The 25895-nt window shown below is 44.1% G+C and overlaps 2 protein-coding genes across 2 annotated transcripts in view; one reads left to right on the top strand and one right to left on the bottom strand.

Moving 5' to 3' along the window:
* IRS1 (insulin receptor substrate 1) overlaps positions 1–4786 on the bottom strand; it is a 57790-nt gene extending 53004 nt beyond the window's left edge. The window contains exon 1 of the mRNA XM_046643387.1: positions 1049–4786. Within this exon, the coding sequence (XP_046499343.1) occupies positions 1070–4786 (3717 nt within the window). The 3' untranslated portion in view covers positions 1049–1069. The remainder of the gene's footprint in view (positions 1–1048) is intronic.
* A 4719-nt stretch (positions 4787–9505) lies between these two features.
* The window catches only part of RHBDD1 (rhomboid domain containing 1), a 146452-nt gene continuing 130062 nt past the window's right edge, over positions 9506–25895 (top strand). Inside the window, exon 1 of the mRNA XM_046644951.1 lies at positions 9506–9538. The gene's annotated coding sequence lies outside the window, so the exon portion shown is untranslated. The remainder of the gene's footprint in view (positions 9539–25895) is intronic.

The following is a 25895-nucleotide window of genomic DNA, read 5'->3' as shown; positions in this document are numbered from 1 at the left end:
AGGCGTCCACTCTAGAACTTAAAGACAAACAATAAATATCCTAAAAGTCAAGAGTGCAAGGTTTAGCCCTTACGTTCAGTGCTAAGCAAAACAAACCCTCTGGATTCCCTTACTTAATACTCCTTTTCAACATAAGAAAGTTAAGTAATTTCACAGAAGATGTACAGTAGTCCCCAAATGACCTGTGTGGTGTCTCTGCGCAGGCCTCTGCAAGAACAGACAACCGTAAGGCAGACACGCTGAGATGAATTTCTATAACTCCTAACTAATAATGGGTCCCAGATGCATGCAGGTTTCCCTGCATAGCCTGTATAATAGCGGCCATGCCTATGAGGTGGTGGGTCGGTGTGTGAATAATATTTCACAAATCCTGGCTCAGGAATAGCAAGAAAATGTCACCCACAATTACTTTCTAAAGAGAGTCACAGATAGACAGGGATTTCTCTCTAAATATGTAAGCCTAAACAAGCTCTTACTCTTGAATCTTTTTTAGGGCAGCAGGAATAAAAACTGATTATCACTGCTATTTATATTGCCTTGGTATTGTGAAATGACAGAACTAAGTACATAGAGCAACTTGATAAAATCACCTTTAACAGCTCCGACAAACTGATTTAAATAAAGAGTTTAGCCCCTGTACTAACAAGTATTTTTGGAGAATTGTCCCTCCCACGGACTGACCTAAATATATAGTCAAAAGAAAACTTCAAAAAAGAGACTGAGGTTCTTATACTGCACTTCACAAACTTCAGAACTGGTATTATAGAAAATATGTTTTGGAACTACTGCAGGAAGTACTACACTTGGGAGCCTCAAATGAAAGAGCCCTCCTGGGTGGCTGCTCCTACAGGTTTATTTGACTCCCGGCCAGGTGTCATGGTGGGGTGAGCATCTCATCGCCTGTGCCCTGACCTCCTCCCCTCCCATGAGTGCACTCTCTAAGGAAGCAGTGGGAAGGAGAGGGAAGGGGCTCAGGCAAAGAGGAAGAGAAATTGAGCACCAGGTTAAAAGCAGTTTTGTCTTCTGACTTTGTCACCATGAAACGCACCTGCTGTGATGTCCAGTTGAGCTACTGGAGGTCCTCTGGCTGCTTCTGGAAACTGATGCTGGCATAGGCGCTTAAATCCTCACTGGAGCGGCTGGTGGAGCTGCTCTCACTGCTGCCAAGAGGCTGATGAGGGGCCGGGGGTAGGGGAGGCTGCTGCTGAGAGGGGCGCTCCTGAGGGCGCTGTTTGAAGTCCTTGACCAAATCCAGATCTATGTAGTTAAGACCATTCTCCAAACCCCCAGCAGCCCCGCACACTTGGGCTGGCTCCTTGGGGACTCCCCCGAGCTCCCCAGGCCTCAGCCACACGTTCTCAAAGGAAGCAGAGCTGTGGCGCTTCACATCCTCAGTGCTGCTGCCACCACCGCTGCTCCCCACCACAGCCCCCGCTCCGAAGGGCACCATATTGCCCGCCCGGGTGGCACTAGGTGTCGAGGAGAAGGTCTCGGAGCTATGCCGCCTCCGGCACCCTTGCGGGTCCGCACGGATCACTTTGGCACTCTGGTTGCGATTGGGGCTGAGGTTCACCCGGGTGAAGGCGCTCATGCCACCAGGTCCCTGCGGGCCCCCCAGCAGGGAAGAGCGGGCCCCCAGCTCCCCTGCCCCTTGAGGTGCAGCAGGAGAAGCAGAGGCTGCTGAGGTTGAGGAAGGAGCAGCCGCTGTGGCCCCGGGAAGGCTCACCTCCTCCACAACAATGCCCGTCCGCATGTCAGCATAGCTGATGGGGGCAACTGGCGAGGTGTCCACGTAGCTCTGACGGGGACAACCCATCTGCATGGTCATGTAGTCACCCCGGCTGCTGGGCACTGCCCGAGTAGGCCTGCACATGCTAGCAGACCCAGGAGGCGCAGGGCCTACTCTGCCAGGCTGGACCCCAGCGCTCTCCGGCCAGGCTGCCCTCCGGCCCGGCCCCAAGTCCATGTTCATGTATTCTTCAGGGCCAGTCTCTTCCTCTCTGGGAGCTGGCTGGAGCTGGGATGGACACCTGACAGAAGGCGAGCTGTGGGGAGCCATGGGGCCAGATAAGTAGCCTGGCTGATCACTCCCAAATTCAATATTCACATATTCCCCTGGGCTCTTGGGCTCCGGAGGGTGCAGCAGGGGTGGCTGCTGCTGCTGGTCTCGGGCCCGAGGTAAGGTGCTGGCCTTGGGATCACCCAGGGACAGCCTTGTGGGCCGAGCAAGGCGGCTGTTGGTCTGCGCAGCTGTGTCCACCTTTCGAGGCAGATGAGGCTGCAGGACCTGATGGTGGAGATGATGTGGGAGGCCGGGCTCGGATCTAGCCCCACAGTATCCCCCACCCAGGCTGTCACTGCTGGTGGAGGAAGAGGAATCTTCTGCTGCTGCAGCATAGAGAAGGCGACCAGAGCTGGAGGAAAGGCGGAGGTGCTGGTGCCGGGCAGTCTCCTCCAGCTCCCCAGGGCGCTGGGTGTGCTTAAAGGACCTTGGCAATGAGTAGTAGGAGAGTACTGGCTTGTGCTGGGGGTCCTCAGGGCCGTAGTAGCAGTCAGAGGGGCTGCTAGTGTTGGAGTCCCCCACTGGCGACATGTTCATGTAGTCACCTGTACAAGACAAGAGCTTGCTACCACTGCTCTCCATGGGTAGTTTGGGGTGTGGGAGGGCGTGAGAGTGGTGGCCCCCTACACCATTTGTCCATAGCTTCCCATAGCTGCTCCCAGAAGGGGCAGCACTGCTGCTGCTGCTGGACCCACCTCCAATGTCAGGGGAGCAGCTGCCGCTTGGGGACATCATCATGTAGCCATTGGGGTCCACTCTCTGGGGATGGCGTCTGATGGGGTTGATGATCTGCTGCGGGGCAGACACGCTCTTGGGGCTCATAGGCATATAGTCCCCACTGCCCTTTCGGCTGCCAGGCACTGGGGCCACTCCTGGGGACATGGGCATGTAGCCATCATCAGTGTGGAGAGTTGAGGTGTCTGGGCGGTGGTGGCCCCCACCACGCTCCAAAGGGTGCATTTCCAGACCCTCCTCAGGGTAGGAATGGGTGGGCACAAAGGCCGAGTGCCGGTAGCCGGGCAGTCGGCCTCCACTGCCACCTCCTGGTGGGTAGGCAGGCATCATCTCTGTATATTCCTCAATGGAAGCCACAGAGGACTGGGATGGGGTCTTCTGGTGGGAAATGGTAGGAGATGTGCCAGCAGAGTGAGTCCGCTTTCGGAACCGATTATCCAGATCTGCAGCACTGGCTGCTTCATCTCCAGCCAGGGCTGGACTCGTGCCCAAGCCAGCTCCTGGGATGTAGCGGTGACCATTGCCACCCCGAGGCAAAATGTAGTGACCATTGGGGGCAGTGAGGGTGGAGGCCCCCTTGCCTCCCATGCAGATGTAGTTGCTCAACTCCTCCTCACCCCGGGCCGGTGGGGTGTGGCCCAGGGAATCTGGGGTGACACTGCGGAAGGAACTTCGGAAATCGCAGGGACTGGAGCCATACTCATCCGAGGAGATGAAACCGCCATCGCTGGGGGAGCCGGACACAGAAGCACTAGACCGCCGCGGGAAGAGACAGTCTGAGGTGGAGCCGTGGCCACTGGTGCTGCTGGACGACAGACTGACCGGGCTAGTGGCCGAAGGTGAGCATCGAGAAGAAGGCATGGGGATGGAGCGGCTGTGGTTGAGAGGGGGGTGCAGCCGAGAGCTGCCCCGATGCCGGTGGGCGTGGGTCCTGTTGGTGCTAGGACTCACAGGACTGCCATCCACCGAAGCTGGACGGGACATAGTGCCTTCGCCGTCGCTGGAAGCACGGACACGGAAGGAGCCCTGCTTCCCGCCCACCATGCTGGCCGGGGAGGTGGCGGTGATGCTCTCGGTGCGCGAGCGGCGAGTCAGCCCCACCTGGCTGGGCGGGGGGTTGTTGAGGTGGTGCCTGCGCAGGGGTACGCTGATGGGGTTGGAGCAGTTGGAGGAGGACTGGCTCTTGCTGCGAGGGCGGAACTCATCGCTCATGGCCCGCATTGCCTCCAGGATTGTCTCGTGCATGTTCTGAGCCACCACAGAGTCATCCACCTGCATCCAGAACTCCCCGGGTCCCGTCACTGCGGAACGGCCCACTTCGATGAAGAAGAAGTTCTCTGAGTGGCCACAGCGCCTGATGTTCATCAGCTGCAGCACCACGGCCGCCGCCTCCGAGTTCAGCTTCACGAAGCTGATGGTCTTGCTGGTCAGGCAGAGGCGGTAGATGCCAATCAGGTTCTTTGTCTGACCCAGGCCCTTGGGTTTCAGGATCACCTGCCAGACCTCTTTGAACGCAGGTCCTGGGGGCACGTCCCCGTAGCTCAAGTCCTCCCCTGCCTCGCCGAGGCCAGAGCTGCCGCTGCAGCTGCCCCCTCCGCCTCCCGCCCCAGGGGCCGCGGCCCCGTCGTGGTGGCCCTTGGCACGGTTGTGCAGCTGCAGGAGGGCCTGGTACCAGCTGTCCTGCTCGGCCTCGCTGTCCGCCGCGATAGCAAAGTGCTCGTCCCGGGTGTAGAGGGCCACCAGGTGCTTGTTCTTGGAGTCCGCCCGCTTGTTGATGTTGAAGCAGCTCTCGAGGGGGATCGAGCGTTTGGGGGCGCTCGACTTGTGCCGCCACTTCTTCTCGTTCTCGTAGTACTCGAGGCGCGCCGGGCCCCCCGCCTCGCTGGCCGCCCGCAGCACGAAGAAGCGCTTGTGCATGCTCTTGGGTTTGCGCAGGTAGCCCACCTTGCGCACGTCCGAGAAGCCGTCGGTCTCCGGAGGGCTCGCCATGGTGCCGCCGCCACCGCCGCCGAGCAGAGGGAGGCGCGAAAAAACAACCGGGTAGGGGGCGGAGGCTCCTCGCCGCGGCCCCGCACATGCAAACAGGGCTGGAGGCGGCAGAAACCCCGACTCCGAAATCCACGCCGTCCCCCGCGCCGGGGAGGGGCAACCGAAGGAGGACGCAGCGGCTGCGCCAAGGAGATTGCTCCGATCGGAGTTTACGGGCGTTTCATGCCCTGGGGGGAGGCAGTGCGTCCGGCGTGAGTGCAACCCGGATCCTCCGAGAGCCAAGTCTCCCCTCAGCCGCCGAGGCCGGGAAGGAGCGAAGATGCATCTCTCGCCGCCCGGGCTGGAGTCCGGCGCAGGCAGGCGGCGGCGGCCAGGAGTCTCTGCGTTACCCCTCCAGGCGCGCGCGCCTTCCCTCCTGAGTTCCCCTCTGGAAGTAGCGATTCCCGAGGCAAATTAAATATCCTTGGGCAGGGGGAGGCGAGCTGCCAAGTCCCAACGTTGCACGGGGTTCTCCCTCCTCCTCCTCCTCCTCCTTCGCCTCCTCCTCCGCCTCCTCCCACCCCCCAACCGTCCCCGCCGCCACCAGCCGCCCAAATACCAGCTCAATCGCAGAGACCGCGGCGCTGCGGCTGTTGCTGCTGCTGCTGCCGCCCGCGGACGCGTCCTCTGCAGCCCCCATTCGGGCCCATCTCGGCGGGCGGAGAAAGTGGCTTTTCCACGCGAAACGCTACTAGGCAGCTGGGGACGGGCTGGAGGGACAGGCTCATCCCTGCCCCTCGCTCCAGTCGGCAGGGGAGGAGGGGAGGGGACGAGGGCGGAGGTTTGGGAAGGAGTCGGGGAAGACGCCTCTTCCCCGGGAGGCGCTGCCTCTGCAGTTACTTCTCCCCTCCTCCCTCCTACTCCTCGGAGAGTTGCCGAGAGCCCCAACCAAAACAAGCGGCGGCGTCTGGCTCTGCGCGCCGGCCCCCTCCGACCGCGCCGCCGTCTCACTCGGAGGAGAAAAACACGTGACGGAGCCTCCGCGCTCCGCAGCCCGGCCGCCGCCGAGAGGCTCCCGCCCGGGTCTCTACATTCCCGGCCGAGCCCGCCCCGCGCCCGCCCCTCTCCGCCCCCCGGCAGTGCCGCAGCGGCGCCCGCGCCCGGCCTCGGCGCAGCGCTCGGGCAGCGCCCCTGCGCGGCCGCCCGCCCCAGCGCAGCGCCTTCCTCCCCGCGCGCCACCCAGGGCGCCCCCGGCCCGCAGGAATCCCCGCCGCTGGCGCGGGCGGGGGTGTTTGGGTGGCTAACCCGAAAGCACGAGGGGAGTCTGGGAAAACGGCGCGGGGGCCGAGCCCGGGAAGACGCAGGAGTGAGGGTGGGGGGCGGCGGGGGGGCACTGCGGCTACAGAGCCCTGAGTGGGAGGGCCGGGGGAGGAGGGGGCGCGGGAGCTGGGCTGGATCTTACCGAACAGGTAAGATCGGACCCTGGGGAGGGAGGTTTCTAGTCGAGGCTTTTCCTCCCAGGAAGTAGAAACGCTGGATTTCAGTTTCAGGGTGATAGGCCATGGTGAAGAGATCTGTATTTTTATAAGGTTTTCTACGGGACTTCTGAGCCAGCCTTCCACCTTGGAATCCCCGCATTTGCTGCAGGGAGGTACCTCGAAGGAACAGAGGGACGCCCAAGGGCAATGATTGTGGAGTTCTAGGCACTCCACAACGAGAAGAGGGATCCCGGGGAAGCGCCCTACGTCCCGCCCTGTGGGGTTAACAACTGATCGATTAGGGAGAAAATGCAAATATCGCAGCTTGTCCCCGCACCCCCATCCTAGCCAGGGGGCGGGGATTCACACCTAGGGGTGAAGGCAAGGGGAGAAAAGGAGATGCCCCTTATCATATTCCGGAATCTTTCTGTGATTTTAAAAAGATGTTAGGGACCTAAAGAGGGTTCATAAAGCCAAGACCCTACTGTGTAAATGTTTGTTTCACACACAGCTGCCACACTCTTCGAACCACCCCATAAAATTTTTACCCTTGACCACAAGGATAATCAGGAGAAAACAAGGATAGTGCCAGCTCAACTGTACAAGAAAACGGGTACTTCTTGAGTAGAACAGGTCGCAGCCTGGGTCTACTTGGATAGACTCATACACAGTTACCTTGGGGTATTAGTCTCACCGCAGGCAAACGCTCCCCAAAGTTGTTTTTTTCCCCCAAGCTGACCTATAAACAAGTAGTTTGTCTCCTGCTTGCCCAGCTGGCATTAAGGAGCCTACAAAAACGACGTTTGTGTCTCTGTTTAATGCTATCTTATTTTTCCACCCCATCCTTGTTCCGTTGGGGTTTCCGCCCCCTCTCCACGCGGGAGACCCCTCCTCTGTCGCCGGCTCCCGGGCACTGCGGGATGCTCGCAGGGGGACGCAGCGGCGGAGGCGCTGGGCATGCTCAATTCCCAGACTGGCTGGGCCGCGCAGGAGCTCGCCAGGGCCTAATACGAAGCTGCGGGGCGGGGGCAGATTCTTGGGGAAGCCTGCTGATTGGTGGGGCTGCCTGTCTTTCAAGCCTTGCATTGCAGGAGGGGACGAGGAAGCGAGGGTGAGGGTACCAAGGTAGGTTGCAAAGCGTAGTAAAAAATATATAAAATAAAAAGGAAAAACAGAACCATAGGCGCCATTCAGCGGCGTGTGATACGTGAATTGTGGAACCAGGCATCTGCAGAGGGGCTCTCCCCCACCGAGGCCTGGGAGCTTCTCGTTTCTCCTCTTACCTTCTTCTTCCCTGCTGTCATGCTGCCTCATCTAAACCTGGTTAATCTAAAATTTGTGTACACACTGTTGAATTGGAAGCCCGCCCTTCTCTCCCTCTGACAGCTTGGTGATGTGGGCACACGTGCCCACTACAGCACGCTATAAATAGCAGGTATTTGGAACTGGTAACGAGGCGACAATAACAGTGACCGAGATTCTGGGGGTAGAGTGTGCTGTATGGGGAGCAGGCGAGGGGGATGCGGAGCAGGAAGCCTGCAGTCACTAGGAAAGTGTAACCCTGTGGGGTTTTACCTTTGGCAAGAAAAAAGAAAGATAAAAGGGTTGTTTACTGGTAACAGCGTAATCTAAGGCCAAAGGGCTTTTTACAGGTTTGATGTTTAGCGTGAGGTGGAGAATATTTCACATTTTGTAGGAAAGCAATCCAGATCCATACATAGACTTTTAGGTTTCACATGATCCCTACCCGCCCCCCCGCCCCCCGCCAAAAAAGCTAAAAAAAGGGAAATTTACCTCTATGTAAAACAAAATATTCTTTCCTCCAAGAAGGAGAGGGCAGGAAGATCAATTTAATTAGCAAATATTCTACAAATAACCTTCACAGAAAGGTTAGGATTTAGATCATATAAAATATTATAAAAGCTTTTAAAAAATGTCTCAGTGGGAAAAGATTTCTGGTTTAAAAACTCAACTTCAGTGGCTAAAATATTCGATAGACATCATGAAATAAGCCGGATTGCCGTAACCAGTTCTGTGCAGACCAATGGTTTCACGTGGAAGGTAATCGCCGATCGTAAGATGCTATTGTCATTTCTTCCTACTTGCTGATGTGTTACTACCGACGTTAAAGGTGGTTAATATTTATTATAATTATAGTATAGTACATTCATTTGTTCTCTACATTTTTTTTTTATTCATGTGTCGAGATAACTCTGGAAATGCACTTTTGGTTTATATAATATACAGAATAGAAAAAGATGCTTTTGTGGAATCTAACTGAAGCAATTTTGAGAGGGTACAAGTATTATCCTGTCACTTTACGCTAAATTAGTCTTGCGGTATAGTGTAATGAAATACACTGTCTGAAAAATTCACTCCTAACTGAAAATGCATAGAAACCAAAAAGCAAGCTTTTACCAAATATATTGCTCAATGCTGCCATCTATAGGATAATTAGAGATGATTTGTGTAATAGACTAAAATGCATTTTTAAACTAAAAGAGAGCTGAAGTAACGTCGTCAAAAAACTGGGAAAGCTGTGTTGATATTCACAAAGGCAGTTGTGATTCCAGGAGTTAAAACTTTACATGCCATGGGTGCACTATTGGGCAATATGTCTACAATTAGCTTTAAAATGGAAATATTGGTCTATGTGTGAAGCTATCAGAGACATTGTACAAACTTTATAAGTTATTTAACATATCCCTAGAGTGATCTCTAGCCATACACTTATTTTTGTTATGAATTAATCTGTTATACATTAAACATTTTCTATATGGTCAACATAGAAAAGTATAAGTTACTATCACAAATAACAGAAATTAGAATTGAGTTGGCCGAAGGTGCAACTAACAATTTGAAAATTAGAAAGTATTTCTTATGTCAAAAGAGATGTCTTACTTAAGATAAATAGGGCACAACTGCAGGAGCTGTTTAAATATTGACATCTCTGGAATTAATTTTTGCAATTTAGAATGATGCTGGAAGGAAAATCAAAACTTACAGATTTTCTCATTTTAATGTGTATTTTTATTTTAAGATAGCTCAATAGTAACGAATATTGGAATGTCTATTCTGCAGTGCAGTATGAAATATATAAAAAGAGACACCTTCCTACAGCTTTGATGGGGTAATAAAAGAGATACAAAATAAAGATAATTGATAACTAAAGTCCTGTTTGTGTTAAATGTCAAATAAGTGGTATTTACTTTGAGCAGGTGGAGATCATGGTGGGTGAAATACGAAAGAAATCTTTATGGAGGAGAGAAGCCATAAGCTTGAACTTGAAGGATGGGTAAGTTATTGGCAATAACTCGGGTAACTCAGATAAGTGGCAATTTTTTTTTCTTTTCTTTTCTTTTCTTCTTTTTGCTATTCAGGTCTTTTGAAGCACTTCGTTGGGTTAGGCATTAGGCTAGGAACTAGGATTTAAATATCTAAGACACGGTTGTGCCCACAGGAAGCTTACAGTGAAGATGGGAGACAAATGAATACAATTACAGAGCTGTGATCTATTCGTGAGGAAGTAGACGCAGGGCAAATGAGATCCCATAGCAACCAATTGGCTTTGGACTTAAAAGTCATCAATCACAGACTGTACAATTTGGGAACCTGGAGATGTCTCTCTCCTTAATAACCTTGTTTTCTCTTATAATTAAAATCTTTCATCCTTTCAGATTAAAAAATGTGAAATAGCAAAATTGAAAGTGAGCTGGAAGGTCACATTGGACTTGAGAATCTGCTAGATCAATGCTTCTCAGACCTGAGGATCTTGTTAAAATGCAGGTCGGATTCAGAAGGTCTAGGACACGCTAAGGTTCTGCATTTTTAACACACTCCAGGTGATGCTGATTGCTGGCTGCTGAGTGGGTGTGGGCGCCACCTTTTCAGTAGCACAGTTCTAGACGACTGATGATTAGTTGAAAGGCTCAATAATATGGTGCTGTGAAATGCAAGCAGGGGACTTACATTTTAGTATTATATGCATACCAAGAGAACAACAGCAATAAAAACACTACTTAACTGAGGCATTATCGTATTAGCCTTCTCTCTTTTCCATAACAGGTATCAAATCTTTCTGACAAGTGTGAAGAGTTATTCTCTCTCTTAAATATTTGTGCTAGTGTTTTCCAAGTTGTGATTAAAAATGAAGAGTTCTGGCTACAAGAAACTCTTAGAGAACTCTGGACCCCCACCATCTGCCTTTTAAGCAGCATTCCAGGAGACTCTTATTTATGATAAATTTGAGAATCATTGGCTTAGGTACAAGGGAAAATGTTTAATTAAATACCTTGGGAGCAGATGAGTGCACAGCCTTAACCAGAAAACAAAGGTCTCCACCTGTGGGATATTTACTACAACTGGGTAAGGTAGGCAATGACCCAGGCATGGTGAGTCTCAGGGCCTCTGGGAAACATCAGTTACTGGCAATCGGCTACTAAGAATCCGGTTCTGCCCTTGTCTTGATTTCAAACTCCATCTATCCTAGAGAACTCAGGGAAGATAAATGAGCTGAGAACTAAAACAGTATTTGGGAAAGACACTAATAACCTTAACAGATGATTTCAGAACATTTTCTGTCTTTGGACTAAATAAAGCATGAAACAGACAGATGAATGAGGTTGGAGGAGAAGGAGTAGGTGAAAACTATATGACACTACTTATTTTTTCCATTTCAGAAATTTTACTGATTGGTGATTTTTTAGGTTAGTCCTGAATGACTGACAGTTGTCTAAAACACTTGCTTTTTCTTTTTAAAAATTTTCTGGACTTCTTTGTTATATTCTCATTTTCTTTGACATCCTTTGATAAGGATTGAGGATTTGTCAGTCAACTTGTCATCTTAGATAATGCCACCAACTCTTGGGGTCATTTCATCTAAAGAAAGACCCCCTCCCCCCAGCTATTTCTTGTATTTAAGGAGACACATGTTTTATCTGGAAGAGCACATGCCTAGAAGGATTTGTAGACTTTACAACACCTCTTGTTGACTTTGACCTATTATTCATCTTAAAGTTGTCTTTTTGGTGCAATGCACTCAGTCTAAAATTTGATAACCAGAAAATATCTTCAAAATAATTTTTCAACTTTACTTGTTTGGTTTTTAATGAGAATTTCAGTAATAATGAATTTTCCATGCCCTCTATTCACTAGTCAGGGTCTGGAGGTAAAACTAGTTTGTTTTACTAAGAATCACTAGGTCATCCATGGCCCCTCACTTTTCTCACATCCCCTCCTTAACTGCAAAGTTAACAATCATATCTTTCTTCTTTTCTTCTTTTTTTAAATAGTTCCTCAAACTTGGATTCATCACTCCAAGGTCCTTCATTTAAAACAAAAAACAACTGATTAGAAGCTTAGGAATATTGGATTTGCGTGGATTGGGAAGATGCAAGTTAGGTCATTTGCACTCAATGCATTCGTAATTACATCAAGGGACAGTAAGGAGGGAAGTGTGGATGAAGTGCAGTGGAAGAGGGGAGAATAAGAGGAGGAGAGATAACCACGGATGAAATCATAAAAGATCATGTGGGCCACTTTAAGGACTCTGGGTTTTACTCTGAATTAGGAGGAAGCTACTGGAAGGTGTTTAACAGAGCGGTGACATACTCTGACTTACATTTTAAAGACATTCTGGCAGTTCTGTTGGGAATAGACTAATCAGGAGAGGAAACAGGAATAAAGGCAGGAGCAGAGAGACCTGTTAAAGGCTGTTGCAGAAATCCAATCAAGAGATGCAGATCCAGTCAGCAGTAAAGATGGTGAGCTATGGTCAAATTTTGAATATATTTTGAAGATAGATGGAATCAGCAGGATTTGTGGGTGGTTTAGATGAGAGAAAAAGGTTTTTAATCTGTGCAACTGGAAAGATAAAGTTTCCATCAATTGAGATAGTGTCAGTTTTCTATTGCTGGGTTAACAAACCACTCCAAAGGAAGTGTCTTAAACCATTTTATTACACTCTAGGATTCTATGGGTCAGGAATTCAGACAGGGCACTGTGGGCATGGGTTGCTCTGCTCCATGATGTCTGGGACTTTGGCTGGGATGCATGAATAGTTGAGGGAAACTTGAATGGCTGGAGCCTGGAATCATTTGGAAGTTTCTTCACTTGTGTGTCTGGCATCTGGGCTGGGATGACTGAAAGGCTGGGTCAACCCAAGTACTCACAGCTGGTCTCTCCAGGTGGTTAGAACTTCTTACGACATGGAGGCCAAATTCCCAAGGAGAGCTCTGCAGACTGAGCATCCCAAGAGCTAACATGCCAAGAGGAGGTGATCCAAGAGAACCAAGCAGAAGTTCTGTAGCCTTTTATGACCTCATCTCAGAAGTCATAGAGTTTCACTTCTACTGTATGTATTCTGTTGGTCAAAGCATCACCAAGCCCAGCCAGATTAAAGGGGAGGGAACCTAGACCATACTTTTTCATGAGAGGAATATCAAAGAATTTGTAGTCATTTTTTAAAAACTACCACAGATTGGAAGACTGTAGGTAAACAGGGGCAAGGATGATGGGGGAAGATCAGGAAGATTCAGTTCTAGACATGTTGAGTTTCAGATGCTTGTTGAACCTCTAAGTGGAGATATCAAGTAGGTATTTGTATATATAAGGTTGCAGTTGAAAGACAAGTCGGGGCTGAAGATGGATTTAAAGCCCATAATACTGGACAAGATCATCAAGAGAGAGAAAGTGGAGAACAAACTAAGACAAAGGAACCATCAAAAGAGACTGAGAAGAGGAACTAGCAAGGTCGTTCTCTTTAAGGTAAAGGGAAGACACTGTATCAGGGGGAAAAGAGTAAACAACTGAATTGGTTGCTGCTGATGGTCAAACCAAAGGAACCCTTGGAATTGGCATAGTCTTTAGCCTTATTGTGTTTGTGTTACGTGTAAGACCAATCCACATTGCTCTCAGGTGCACACAAAATGCCTAGAGTATAATCTGATTCTTCAGGGAAATCACTACAGTTCAACCCACTCCTCAGATGTGTACAGTACTGTAAATGCATACAGTAAGTCTGTGGTGCTTACATGGAGAATTATGGCAACACATTTCATATTTCCTAAATAACTTTAACTTGAAAAATTGCCATGAAGATAAAGGTACTGTAGTATGTTTGATGTTGTACTTAGATTATTCTCACCAGGGACGTTAGCCTTCTTGTCTCTGAGATCTAGACTTCTAGATATATCTTAAAACTTTGAAAGGTGGGGAAGAGAGAGAGAGAAATTCACAGAAAAATTTCAAAGATAATATGTCCTAATTTTTTACCAAACCTTTTTTTATATTTTTAGATGAAAGATTATTTCTAGAAATATACTTCTAGATTTATTAAACTTTACTGATTTAAAAATTTCCCAGATAACAAATAATAGCTTTCCTCTTTACCTTGAATTACTTTTAAAGGTTAATGGAAAGCAATGTAGTGCATTCAAAGGACAAACATCAACACCAGCACTTACTGTTAAGCTAGAAAAACAGGAAATAAAAACCTTATGTAAAATCAATCAATACCCAGAACATAATCAGGTAAAATAAAAGTGACTATATCATTGGTGGGCACACACTTTACCAAATAGCTAAAACCATAACTCTTGGAATCGTTATAGAGCCACAAAATATACTTGAACACATCTCTGTGAATGGTGATAATTTATTATTGTTTTAGTTCTGTATTTTCCCATCATGATTTAAAAGTAAAAATAAAGAAAATCCATGTACAATTTGTTATATGTCAACTGTGAATGGCAGTCGACCCATCCTGCCTCTGCCCAGTGGTGATCTGCCTGCTCTCCCAGGTGACCTTGCATGTGCATGTTGACATTTGCACAGATCAACAATGCTCTCCACAAAATTGCTTGCTTTCTTTCAGTTTGGCCAAGGTTGATTGTGGTTTCTTTGTTGGTAACTGAGAGTATTTAAAAATTGACAAAACAGAAATCCTCGTTTCTCCCTCAACAGCTTCTTCAATTTCTCTATTCCCTAATTCCCAGTCTATCGCATTTCAACTGACTCTAAAGCATAGCCCTACCGGTAGGTTCAGGACCACGGAGAGCGTGAGGAAGGGGCGCTTCCAAAATATTCTCGTCAGGTAGGTGGGGGAAGAGATGATCCTGGCATTGTTGCCAGACAACTTTCACTTAAAGGACGTTATAATAAAGAAAGCAGTGGAATTCTGACTCCCTGATATTTGGGAGGAATGATTTTTCTGGACATTTCTACCAGTGGTTTCTAAACTTCTCCTTTGATCCATTTAATGACAGATGAGAAGACATCAAAAGTAGGGATAGCCAGAAGTTGCCAGTGAAAAACAACTTTTGAAGTTTCATGTTTATAACTTCCTACCTTTTATATAAACTTTCACATTTTTGACAGTTATGAGACCCACCAGTCTACCATAGAAGAGAATTAAATCATACAGAGGTACGAGGAGTTGGAAACGGATAGAGGAGGGTGTGCAGGCTCTGGTCCTAGTCTCTAGGACTGCTGGAACCTGCAGCTCATCTTCCCATTCCGTGAACTACCTGGAATCCTTTCTATAATTATCCTCCCCTCCTTTTTCAATTTTCCTTACACTAGTTTCATTTGAGGCTTGTTACTTGCAACTGAGTATATCCTACTAATGCATGTGCGTAGGATTTAGGTAGACAAATGAGAAGGGTATTTCTAGGCTAGGCTAGGGGAAAAACAAAACTACAGGCAAGGAGGCAAGAATGTAGCTTGGGGTGTTTTAGGACAGTGAGAAAAATGGCTTCAGAGAATTGAGTGGTTTATAAGGAAAGTATTTAAATAACTTGTCTATACTACACCTGAGTAGGAGTATAAATTCTTTCAGCCTCTTCAGAAGGCAGTTGAACAAGAGCTATAAAAATTTCAAATGCATATACCATTTGACCCAGCAATTCTACTTCGAGAAACAAATTCTATAGAAATAATCATACAAAAATATTCATTGAAATGTTATTTTGTCACAGAAAATGACTGAAAACAACATACATGTCCATTAATAGAGAACTTGTTAAATAAGCTATGCCACATTTACGTATTGAAATACTACATAGCCATTAAAGGTAATTCAGTAGATCTGTATGTGCCAATATGGAACAATCCTCCCAGGAAAAAAAGGCAAGGTGTGAAACTGTATCATAAATGCTATCATTTATTATTTTTAAAAAAGCACATGTATATTTTTATATACATAGAAAAATTCTAGAAAGACAAGCAAGAAGTCTTAGCAATAGTTTTCTCTAGGAGAGGGACCCTTTTTTACCCTCCATATTCTGTTATATTGCTTGTTTGTATTTTTAACCTCAATAGTGTATTACTACTTGAATTAAACCACTAGAACTAAATATAACTAAATTATAGAACAGTGAAAACTTCAATGATGTATAATAGTTATTACTTGCTTAGGAATTTCTATGTAGGCGTTGTTTTCAGCCCTTTAATATATTATCTCATTCAATCCTTACAGTTACCCTATGAAGAAGATATTACCCTCAAATTGCACATGAGTCTGCTACAGAAAAGGCTGCTGGAGCTCAAAGAGTCCTGATGCCATGATTCCAAACTCTGGCTCCAAAGTCCTTGTGTTTGTTCCTTTTGCCTCTCTGAACTGACCCTGACTTTGATATAATAATCCCCCAAGGACAGATTTCTGTGGATAAAAACTAAACTTCCTTGGGACAGTCTATCAATGACATCCAATAAGCATTCTTTTCATAATGGCTAATAAAACAAGTCACTAGGTAAATTTTCCTTCTGTACTCAATGCTTAGATTTGGGGTAGAGGTTTTCTTAAACTGCCAGTTAAGGTACATACCACCTCATAAATTTCATTAGAGAGCAATGTAGAATAATGGTTTCTCCCTCCAGCAGTGGGAGCCATTGAATTGTTTAATCAGGATAATGACAAAGTTAGACTTTCATGTTGGATGGCTCACTCTTGTAGTTTTGGAGGATGGATTTAGAATAAAGGAGATTGGAGGCAGAGAGGTAATTGACATGGAAATTTGTTGGGCATCTACCCATCATTCACTTTCTCCATTGTTTGCCAAGAGCATCCTGATATCTTGCGGGTCAACTCATAGAATGGCTATCGGTTTAGGCCTTAGAACTGGACCACCTTGGTACAATTGGCTCTGCCACTTACCATCATTGTAAATGTTGACAGCTTTGACACTTGAGACATGCCCTCCCTCATGTCTCAAGTATCAGTAACATGGGGACAATAGTAACATGGGGATAATATCACTGAATCATTGTGAGGTTTTTAAAAATTAGTGCTTGTATTATGAGCACTCAATGAATATTAGCCATCATCATTATTATTGTTGTCCTCAACCACATGTTTTGAAGGGGATAAGTCACACAACTCCTTATCTCCTCCACCCTTCAATCCCCCACCCCACTGTAGAACAGGGCCTACCATACAATGATGAGGATCACAGAAATTTCTTCCGTAAAGAACGGGCAAGACTTTGTCAGTTTGACTCTCTTAACCTACTTTATCTTTCTTCTGTATCACCAGATATGTTTTATATTTGTTCTTGGAAAGTAGAGAATTTGTGTGATTTGTCCACTGTCTTTGAGCAAGCAGTAAATATGTGTAAAATAAAAGTGGCTGAAGAAAGCATTCTAGGCATGGGACTATATGAACAGTGGTCGGAAAGTCATGGAGAAAAGCAGGCATTCCATGTGTACTGGAGCAAAAGGAACATACGGCCTGTCTGTAAATGAGACAGTGCATTTGAAGCATTTAGCACCTGGTAACCATCATGATACCCATTATAAGAAGTGACAACTATAAATTCTTTTTTTTTTTAAGATTTTATTTTTCCTTTTTCTCCCCAAAGCCCCCTGGTACATAGTTGTGTACTTTTAGTTGTGGGTCCTTCTAGTTGTGGCATGTGGGACGCCTCCTCAGCACAGCCTGATGAGCAGTGCCATGTCCACACCCAGAATTCGAATCGGTGAAACCCTCGGCCGCCTAAGTGGAGCATGCGAACTTAACCACTCGGCCATGGGGCCGGCCCCTATAAACTCTTTAAGGGGAAGAAGAGGATACTCTTCATTTGAGATTCAGAGCATCTAGTACCATATACTTGGTTAATAGCAAGTACTTGATACTCAGTTGTAGAATTGAATGTCATTAAATAACCTCGATGACTTTATATAAATAACACATAGATGACTTTGAATGCAGATCCAAGAGTTTGGACTTATTTCATTAATAATGAGGAGCATTTGGTATGATAAACAGGGGAAGTAACAGGAGCAGATCCAGGAAATAGACTACAAGGGAAACCTCAGGCAGGGTAGGTTAGTTAGGAGTCTGTTTCAATAGACCAAAAGACATAATGAGGGTCTTGTTTAGGTCTGTGGTGGCAGAAATGAAGAAGAAGGAACAGGTGCAAAAAAATTCAGAGTTGGAGAGGAAGGGCTTTGAAAACAGATGGACTGTTTGGGACAATTGTGAGAGAGGTCAAAGATGGCTGGGATTTTAATTCTGAGTGATTGGGAAACTGGTGGGACATCTGATCAATTTGTTTTCAGAGATTAAAAAAAAAACTTTACTACTCACAGAAAAAGCAGTAGTCAGAAGTCAGCATGTATGTGCCAGTTCCCTATGCCTCCACGTCCACAAGTATGATGCAGTGGCCAGGATGGATGCTGCAGAAAGAGTCTTTGTTTCAGGAGAGGAACCCAAGGCCACAGGCCTAGGAAGAAGTAAACATTGCAGCAAGCAGCAAACAAGTCATCCTCCATCCTTGCCGTCTCTCAGGGAGCAAGCAGTTACCGGCAGTCACACTGTGTGCACCTTGATCTACTTGATTGCTTATGTGACTAGCTATAGAAACTGCTTAGCATCAGGACATGAATCAGCCTTCTGGCTGGCCACTCAACAAGAATTTTCGGACTGCTTCCAGCCGATGGCGGATGCCCCTGCCAACACCATTCATTTAAAGTGCATGCATCTGATCACTTTTTAGGTATAACTGGCATGAATTTCTTTTCTTTTCTTTGCCCAAACCTGACCTAATTAATTTTCTCTTCTCTTAATCCTTATTCATGAACTCTAATTGTTAGTAACTTTGAGGGCATTGGTTTTCTTCATGTCATTTCCCATCAGTAATTATGTGACAAGTTAATTTCTGCAATGGGACCAGTTGAAATTATTTTTCTAACTTCTAAAATAATATTTCATCATGAGCAATTTCCTAGAATCTGCTTTCTGGAATCCCACTTCTCATCTAGTTTGGGGATCAGCACATCAGATAATATAGTTACTATACATTTCATCCAAGCTTTAAAAATGCATTGAATACTTCTTGTTAGGTAATAGAGAAATCTTTTGGAAGTTTTCATTTTCTATTAACTGAAGCGTATCAAAGATGATTGATTCTAAGGACTAGGAGCTCTACCTATATAACAGAAGGCAAAAGTAAAAATTAGAACTTGCAATTTCTATTCCACTTCATTAATTCTAGTTTAAGCTATTTCTGATAAGTGTGTTCTATGGAGGAAAAAGGTTATTTGAAGAGTTGTCGCTATATTTGTTTCTACCAAAACTAAAGATTTTTTATTCCCATTACTCAACAAAGGAAGACTGAGTTTTCCAGGAATTCTTCAAAGTATAATTTTCAGGACTCTGGCTACCAAAGGTTAGTTTTTATCTCTCTCTAAGTTCTAATATATTCATGGCTTCTTCAGACATTAAAATAAAGGTCAACACTTTGGGATGGGGGGAGTGGAAAATAAAAGTGGCCATTTATAGCTTTAAATTCTTTTGATAAATTGCCCCCTGCTCTGTGCCTCCAGTCTGTAAGGTGATGCTGATGTCTCATCTGTTAGTGTGAAGGTGGGGCTGCCTCCGTCAACGTGTCTGGCTTCAGCTAGGAGGTGAATTCGATAACATTATGCTGACTTGCAGGGTACAAAGCTTCTGACAAAGGGTCATCACATCTGGAGCCTGATTTTATGTCAGTATCTGACCTTTTCACCTTCTTCCCCGTGGACTTCTTAACTTAGTATTTCGAAGGCTATTATACAGTGCCGTCTTGCTGACTTAGATGAGGCAGTGACAAATATAATGTTACTTCACCTCTGCGAGGGTGAAGTCAAGACCCATCACTGTGTCCAGAGCCCCAACAGCATATTTGAATATTCTGAACGGCAAGGCTGGTTGCATTAACTAGAATAGTATGGAAATGATGAAAAAAGACAAGCTATGCAAGAAATTATCAGTTTATCTTTTGGAGAAGGTTACCTTGGAGGTCAAAAATTTCTTTTGTCTAACAATGCTTGGAATGGTTTAAGAAACAGCCTGCTTGTAGTCTAGGATAAGGGATGAATAATATCTTAAACTGTGCCCCATATCCAAGATTCTGTTGTTTACGGATATGAACACTAGATAGAAAACACAAGTCTGATGCCTTTTCCTGATCTCAATGTTTTTAAAAGACAACTTACTTTTTGGTTCGTTTTTCACTGAAGCAAAATAACAATTTACCTTTCAATTGTGGATTTCCCTAGACACACTAAAATGTGTAGTTCATTGAACATGTCATTCTATCAGCATTTTTTACAGCGAGTGTTTCCAGTGTCTAAAATAGTGTGACTATACCACTTTCATGATACTATTTTTGTCCTGTGTAAGAGTGCATAATGAGTTATGGTAAAAAAAACAAAATTCAGTTGAGTAAATTTCAAGATCTAATTGGCTTTATAAACGATTCATGAGTTGGGCAGCATCCCATCCAGCAAGTAAAAGGGCACTCCGAGGGGTTATACAAAATGGAAGTTTTTTATAGGAAGGGGGTTGAGGCAAGGGAGATATTAGCAAAAAACGAAAAGAGGGATGGGTATTTGGGGCAGGACATCTTCTCTTTGGAGAGAAGGGAATGGTGAGAGCTTTATCGTGCAGATTGCCTGTTCACTCTGGGGGGTGGAGAGGACCTGCGTGACAGATTTCTTTACTGGTGCTTGACCAGAAAATTCCAGGCTGGTCGATTAAGAGGACATTTCTGGGAGAGATTGAAACTGCAATGAGATCAGGCATTAAATCTCAGTTTGGCATCATGGGCTTTTGGCACCAGTGACTCTGTTTTGGGCCTGTGTTTTTCTTTTGAACAGTTTTATACTCTTAGAAATATGTTTACTTCCTGAATTTAAGAGCAGGCAATGTCAGAAGTTATATGAATTATGTGGGGACGGGCTCATTTGGTCAAATGTCATCAAATAATTTTCTGAGAGCTAAAAATTAGTCAAATTATTGGCTTAACTAAAATGCCTAGTGGGTTAGAGTAAATGATTGTTCAGTTCAGTCACAGACAGTTGATCTGGTAGGCCTAGCTGATGGTGTTCTAATTAATGCATTATAATAGTCGATCAAAAATTACTTACTGGGCACCGATCAGGTACATTACACTGATACTCAGTAGGGAGCCAAAAGGAAATCATCCACTAAGACATTAGCTAAATGAAGACGTATGCTGAGCAACTATACACTGCAAGCTAATGAGGTAGACATTTGTCATTATGAAGTATCAACCTGTAACTATGGAACTGAATGACCCAAAAGCACAGATGTGTTCTGGATCATTCAACCAAGCAGAGATTCAAGGGATCTAAAACTTAACCCTCTTTAAATCGGAGCTGTCTCTGCCTGAGAGAATAGGGAAGATACAGAAGTTAAGGCTGGCAGTGAAATGACCACATAGCCTGCGTATTCTCAAAGGGAGGAACTCCATCAATGGATATGCTAGAATCATCTGGGGATAGGGTGCTTGTACAAAGTTAGATTCCTAGGAGCCACCTGAGACCTAATTAACGCAAATCCAGCGTGCACCTTTTAAATAAGCTCTTCAGTCAATTCCAAAGTAGGTTGCATATAGTTCAAATATTGAGGAACACACTTTATGGTTTCACATAGAACCTGAGGTGTACACTATCTTTCCTGTTTGTTTTGGTAAAGTATAAATTAAGTGCATTTTTAATATTATATAAAAGCTAGTATAGAGGTATAAGAACTCAGAGCTAAGAGATCATTTTCAGGTATTACTTCTATTACTGTTTGTTGTATTTCCTCTAATCAGAAGTTGCAAACTGGTAGCCTGCTGGCCAGATGTGGTCCATGGGTGTTTTTTTAAGTTGGCCCAAATAGTATTTTTAAAATTAATTGTCAACATTAAACATTGGAAGATGATACATCAACATTTGAAATTCTAATTTCTCTTTAAAAGTCAGATGATCTGAGAGCATTGGGCCTGGATTCCCAAATGGCCTCAGTCAGCCAAAATTGAAAAGCAGCTGCCCCTTTCAATGACCAGTTTGCCATAATCCCATGGCTCCAGATCATCTCGCTGACACCATGGCCAAGTGTCAGGTGCCATTTGTCACCACGATGCTTCAGATGTTTTCTTCCCCCCAGCCCACTTGACTCATTTATATCACCTGCCTACCTCCTCTAGGCACTGGAGTTTGTGACCCCTGTCTTAAGGGTACTTCAAAACCAATTGCTTTTGAACAGTATTTGATGATGAAGACAGATATTCCACGTTCAGACTTGTTCTGCTGCATTCCCCTGGGATGCCCGTTCTCTGCTCCTGGGCAGAATCTGGGCTAATTCGTTTAAAGAACGTCCATTAATCAAAAGAGGGTCCAATCTAACTCAAGTCTTTCTAAGAGGCTACACAATTTGCCACGTCTAATTGATGTGCATATTTTATTTTGTGAATATTTTTTACAGCCAAAAAAAAAAAAAGACACTGCCTATAGAGACTATTGTTTTATAGAAAGCACAGTTGGATACAATATTTTACCAAAAAGGAAATTAAAGAATAACTTTAAAAACCACTCTAAAAAACTCATCTTAAATCAATCACATGTGGTTAATAGCCCAAGAATATTCAATGGGTAACGTGTCCTATATTTCTTCCATTTCCTAAAAAATATAGTTAAAATATCTCATATTATTTTTCAGTAGGGCCTTGAAAATTAAACGTGTCACCTTTTCCCAAGACTAAATATAAGTTGGCCCTGGAAAAATAGGACTTTCCCTTCATTATTTTTGCTCACTTGATTATATGCACTGAAAATGTCTCAAGAAAATTCAAGGTAAAAATCTGCTAATAAAATTTTAAGTCGAAGTGTAACTTTGAAAACTATGTGTCATGGTATTATTTTCCCCCTGAAATTCAGGTCTCCCTTTTAGCTAGGGCAGCTGAAGATCTGTGGATGAATTCATGGTGATTGAGGTTTGGGTTCCAAGTCTCTCACTTTTTGTCTGTGTGAACTTGAAACAGTCACTTTGTTTCTGAGCTGCTTATCCATAAAGTGGGATAATAATCCTACTTCATAGACTTGTTAGGAGGATAAATGTAGTTTGATGGATAAAGTACATGGCACAGATTCTATAAATGAGAGGCTTTATTGTAATTAGCTTTATTTATTTTATTTATAATTTAATTCTTTTTCTGATATTGGCTAAACATAGGACTTAAAAAAACTCCCTCAAAAAGCAAGTAGTAAGCTCTTGTTTCAGTTTTTCTTTTAAGGAACCTTATTCACTCAACAAAAGAAGAGGCAAATGAATATATAATCTATAACAGAGCATTGTGTAGACTAATAGCTACTCATCACTTCTACCCTAAGACTGTTGCTGAATCTTACGTTTCTCAGGTGAATACTCTAAAGAAGTTCACAGAAAAGTAAATATTTTTTTTAAAAAATTAACTTTTACTTTTGAAAGTAAGATCAGAAAAGCTATTAACGTAGAACCAAAAAACCGTTGTCAGAAAGTTAGCTGGTGTTCCAAAGAACGGTATTAAAGAAATGGAACCTGTTAACTGGTCCAGGAAGGTGGCACACAGCACCCCAAGCATCAGTCACATTTTTCCTCCTCTTCCTTTAGGCTTCTGACACCCCCATCCTCTGTTTTTTTTTTCTTTTTCTTGGTGAGGAAGATTGGCCCTGAGCTAACATCTCTTGCCAATCTTCCTTTTCTTCTGCCCAAAGCCCCATTATGGAGTTCTATATCCTAGTTGTAAGTCATTCTAATTCTTCTATGTGGGATGCTGCCACAGCATGGCTTGAGGAGCAGTATGGAAGTCCATGCGCAGGATCCGAACCGGTGAACCCCGGGCCACTGAAGCAGAGCACACGAACTTAACCACTCGGCCACGGGGTTGCTCCCTCATCCTCTTTTATCTCTGCCACCCAAGCTCTTGATTTTGCTCCCCAAAGCAGGAAATTGAATATGAATAATGCAAAGGTTGGTATTATAGTTAAAATTCCTTTTTGAGCCCTTACCATGTGCCAGTCACTAAGACAGACATTTTACATACCTTGGCTCAGTTCATCCTGACAAGAAGCCACAGAGGAAGGAATATATTGCCCCATTGAAGAGGTTGGTCAGACCACACTATCCCTTGGCTGGGGCTAGGACTGAAGCTTGGTTTGTCTGAATTCAAGCTATTTATAAATGAAATCATGATAATGGTGTTTTCTGTGTTTTTTAAAAGTAGTGAATGAACTTTTTATATTTTCTCCTATTACATTAAAAATAATCAACTTATTCTTTGCTTAAGTTGGTTCCACAGTTGTTGACTATCTTTAGTTATATATTTTTCTTTTTTTTTTCTTATGGCTTACTGGCTCTCAATAGATAGAAATGTTTTAAACTTAAATTGTTTTATTTTTCGAGTTATGCATTATTCTATAATTTAGGCAATTTCTTTATCCGGAACTGTATTTGCCTCTCATAGAAATCATAGAACAAGACATATTTATTAAGTAATTGTGAGTCATATTTAGTGACTACTTCTTTGTTCTATTTTCTTCATTGCAAAATATAGCAAAACTATATATTTTATTCCTTTCATTTTCCTACACTAGCAAGGTTTTAATTAAACTTCAGTGAATTTTTAAATGTTAAAAATTATGGTGATTCTTTATGTATATCTCAAAATTTTATCTTCCCTTTAGCTCAGCAACTCTTTCTTCTAGTCCCATTTTATTATCTTATTGTATTTGATTTTTTCCTAACGTGCTATTTATTTTTTCTTCTAGATCTTAGCATCTTAAAATACGTAAGCTGAAGGAGACCTAAGAAATAATTTCATGTGATTCTCTCATATTAAAGTTGAGAAAATTAAGTTTCAGAGGGTTTGAATGTCTTACTCCAGGCCACAGAGCTAGTGATCGAGCTGAAAATCATGTTCTGTGCACTTTCCAATTTTCTATGCTTTCTTGCTCATTGTAAATCCAAAACATTAGAAACAAAAACCTCTACTAGGCCCACAAATAGATTTAAAGCTTTATGTAACAATAATTTCTACCATAGCTTGGTAGAGCCATACTCCCTCCCCCACCCTCATTCTTGATATCTTGTTCCTTTATGGCTTAAACTGTATTCATTCAATCAATTAATTTTAATGTTCCGGGCTATTATTTAGTCAAATGAGTTTAATTTTGTTGGAATGCCTGTTCTTTTGTGCACATGAACAAAAATGTTTGAGTCATGTTGGCAACTCAGCCCAAAGCGTCAATTTGCATTTTATTTTTTTAACCCAATTTGTGCTCTACCTAATATTTAGATGTATGGTCCAGAATAGAATTGATGTCAACTTTTCCTCACAGCTGAGCTGCACAGCACTTGGATATTGGCAACTTAAAATGGATAGAATAGTGTGCTAGATTAACCTAGGAAATTTAAAATTAATAACTTTTTTCTTAGAAAACAAATTCTTGATTTTTAGGAAATGCATACTAAAGCAAAGGAGCATCTTGTCTGTAATTTCTGTTGAAATGATTTTTTTTAAAAAGTATGTGTATGTATATATTTAATATAGCCCACTCTGGTGGTCTCGTGGTTAAGATTAGTGTTCTCACCACTAGGGCCCCAGATTTGTTTCCCAGTCAGGGAACCACACCATCCATCTGTCAGTTGTCATACTGTGGCGGCTGCATGTTGCTGTGATGCTGAAAGCTATACCACTGGGATTTCAAATACCAGCAGGGTCATGCATGGTGGACAGGTTTCAGCGGAGCTTCCACACTAAGACAGACCAGGAAGAAGGACCTCGCCACCCACTTCCAAAAAAATCGGCCACGGAAACCCAATGAATAGCAGTGGAATATTGTCTGATACAGCGGCAGAAGGTGAGAGGATGGCACAAAACGACACAACAGCCTTCTCTCTGCTGTCCACAGAGTCACTAGGAGTCATATCCACTGGATGGCACTAACAAGAATACATATAATACATCTTAATTAATACATGAACACTACTATTAGTATAATATATATAGAGAGAGAAACAAATGTTAACACTTAGGACATTTTGTGAATATACAGGAATTTTTGGTACTATTTTTGTAACTTTTCTATGAAGTCTGCAATTATTTCAAAATAAATTTTAAAAAATAATTGAAAATTAGCATGAAAACTTGTATTATCTGATACCCAGTTAAAGTCTGGCATCCCCATAACTTAAAAAACAATAAACCGTGAACTGTAAAAAATCTTTTTCGCGTACATATTTCACATTCTCAGATAAATGACAATCTTTACTTATGTAGTTAGCTCTCAAAAAACAAATCCCCTGGGAAAGAAATGCTTTGGTTAGAAGTCAGATGTGTTCAATTAAA

This window comes from Equus quagga, chromosome 17, assembly GCF_021613505.1.
Source record: "Equus quagga isolate Etosha38 chromosome 17, UCLA_HA_Equagga_1.0, whole genome shotgun sequence".
NCBI lineage: Eukaryota > Metazoa > Chordata > Mammalia > Perissodactyla > Equidae > Equus > Equus quagga.
The sequence above is the reverse complement of the archived record's forward strand: the minus strand, read 5'-3'. Positions and strand labels throughout refer to the sequence as shown.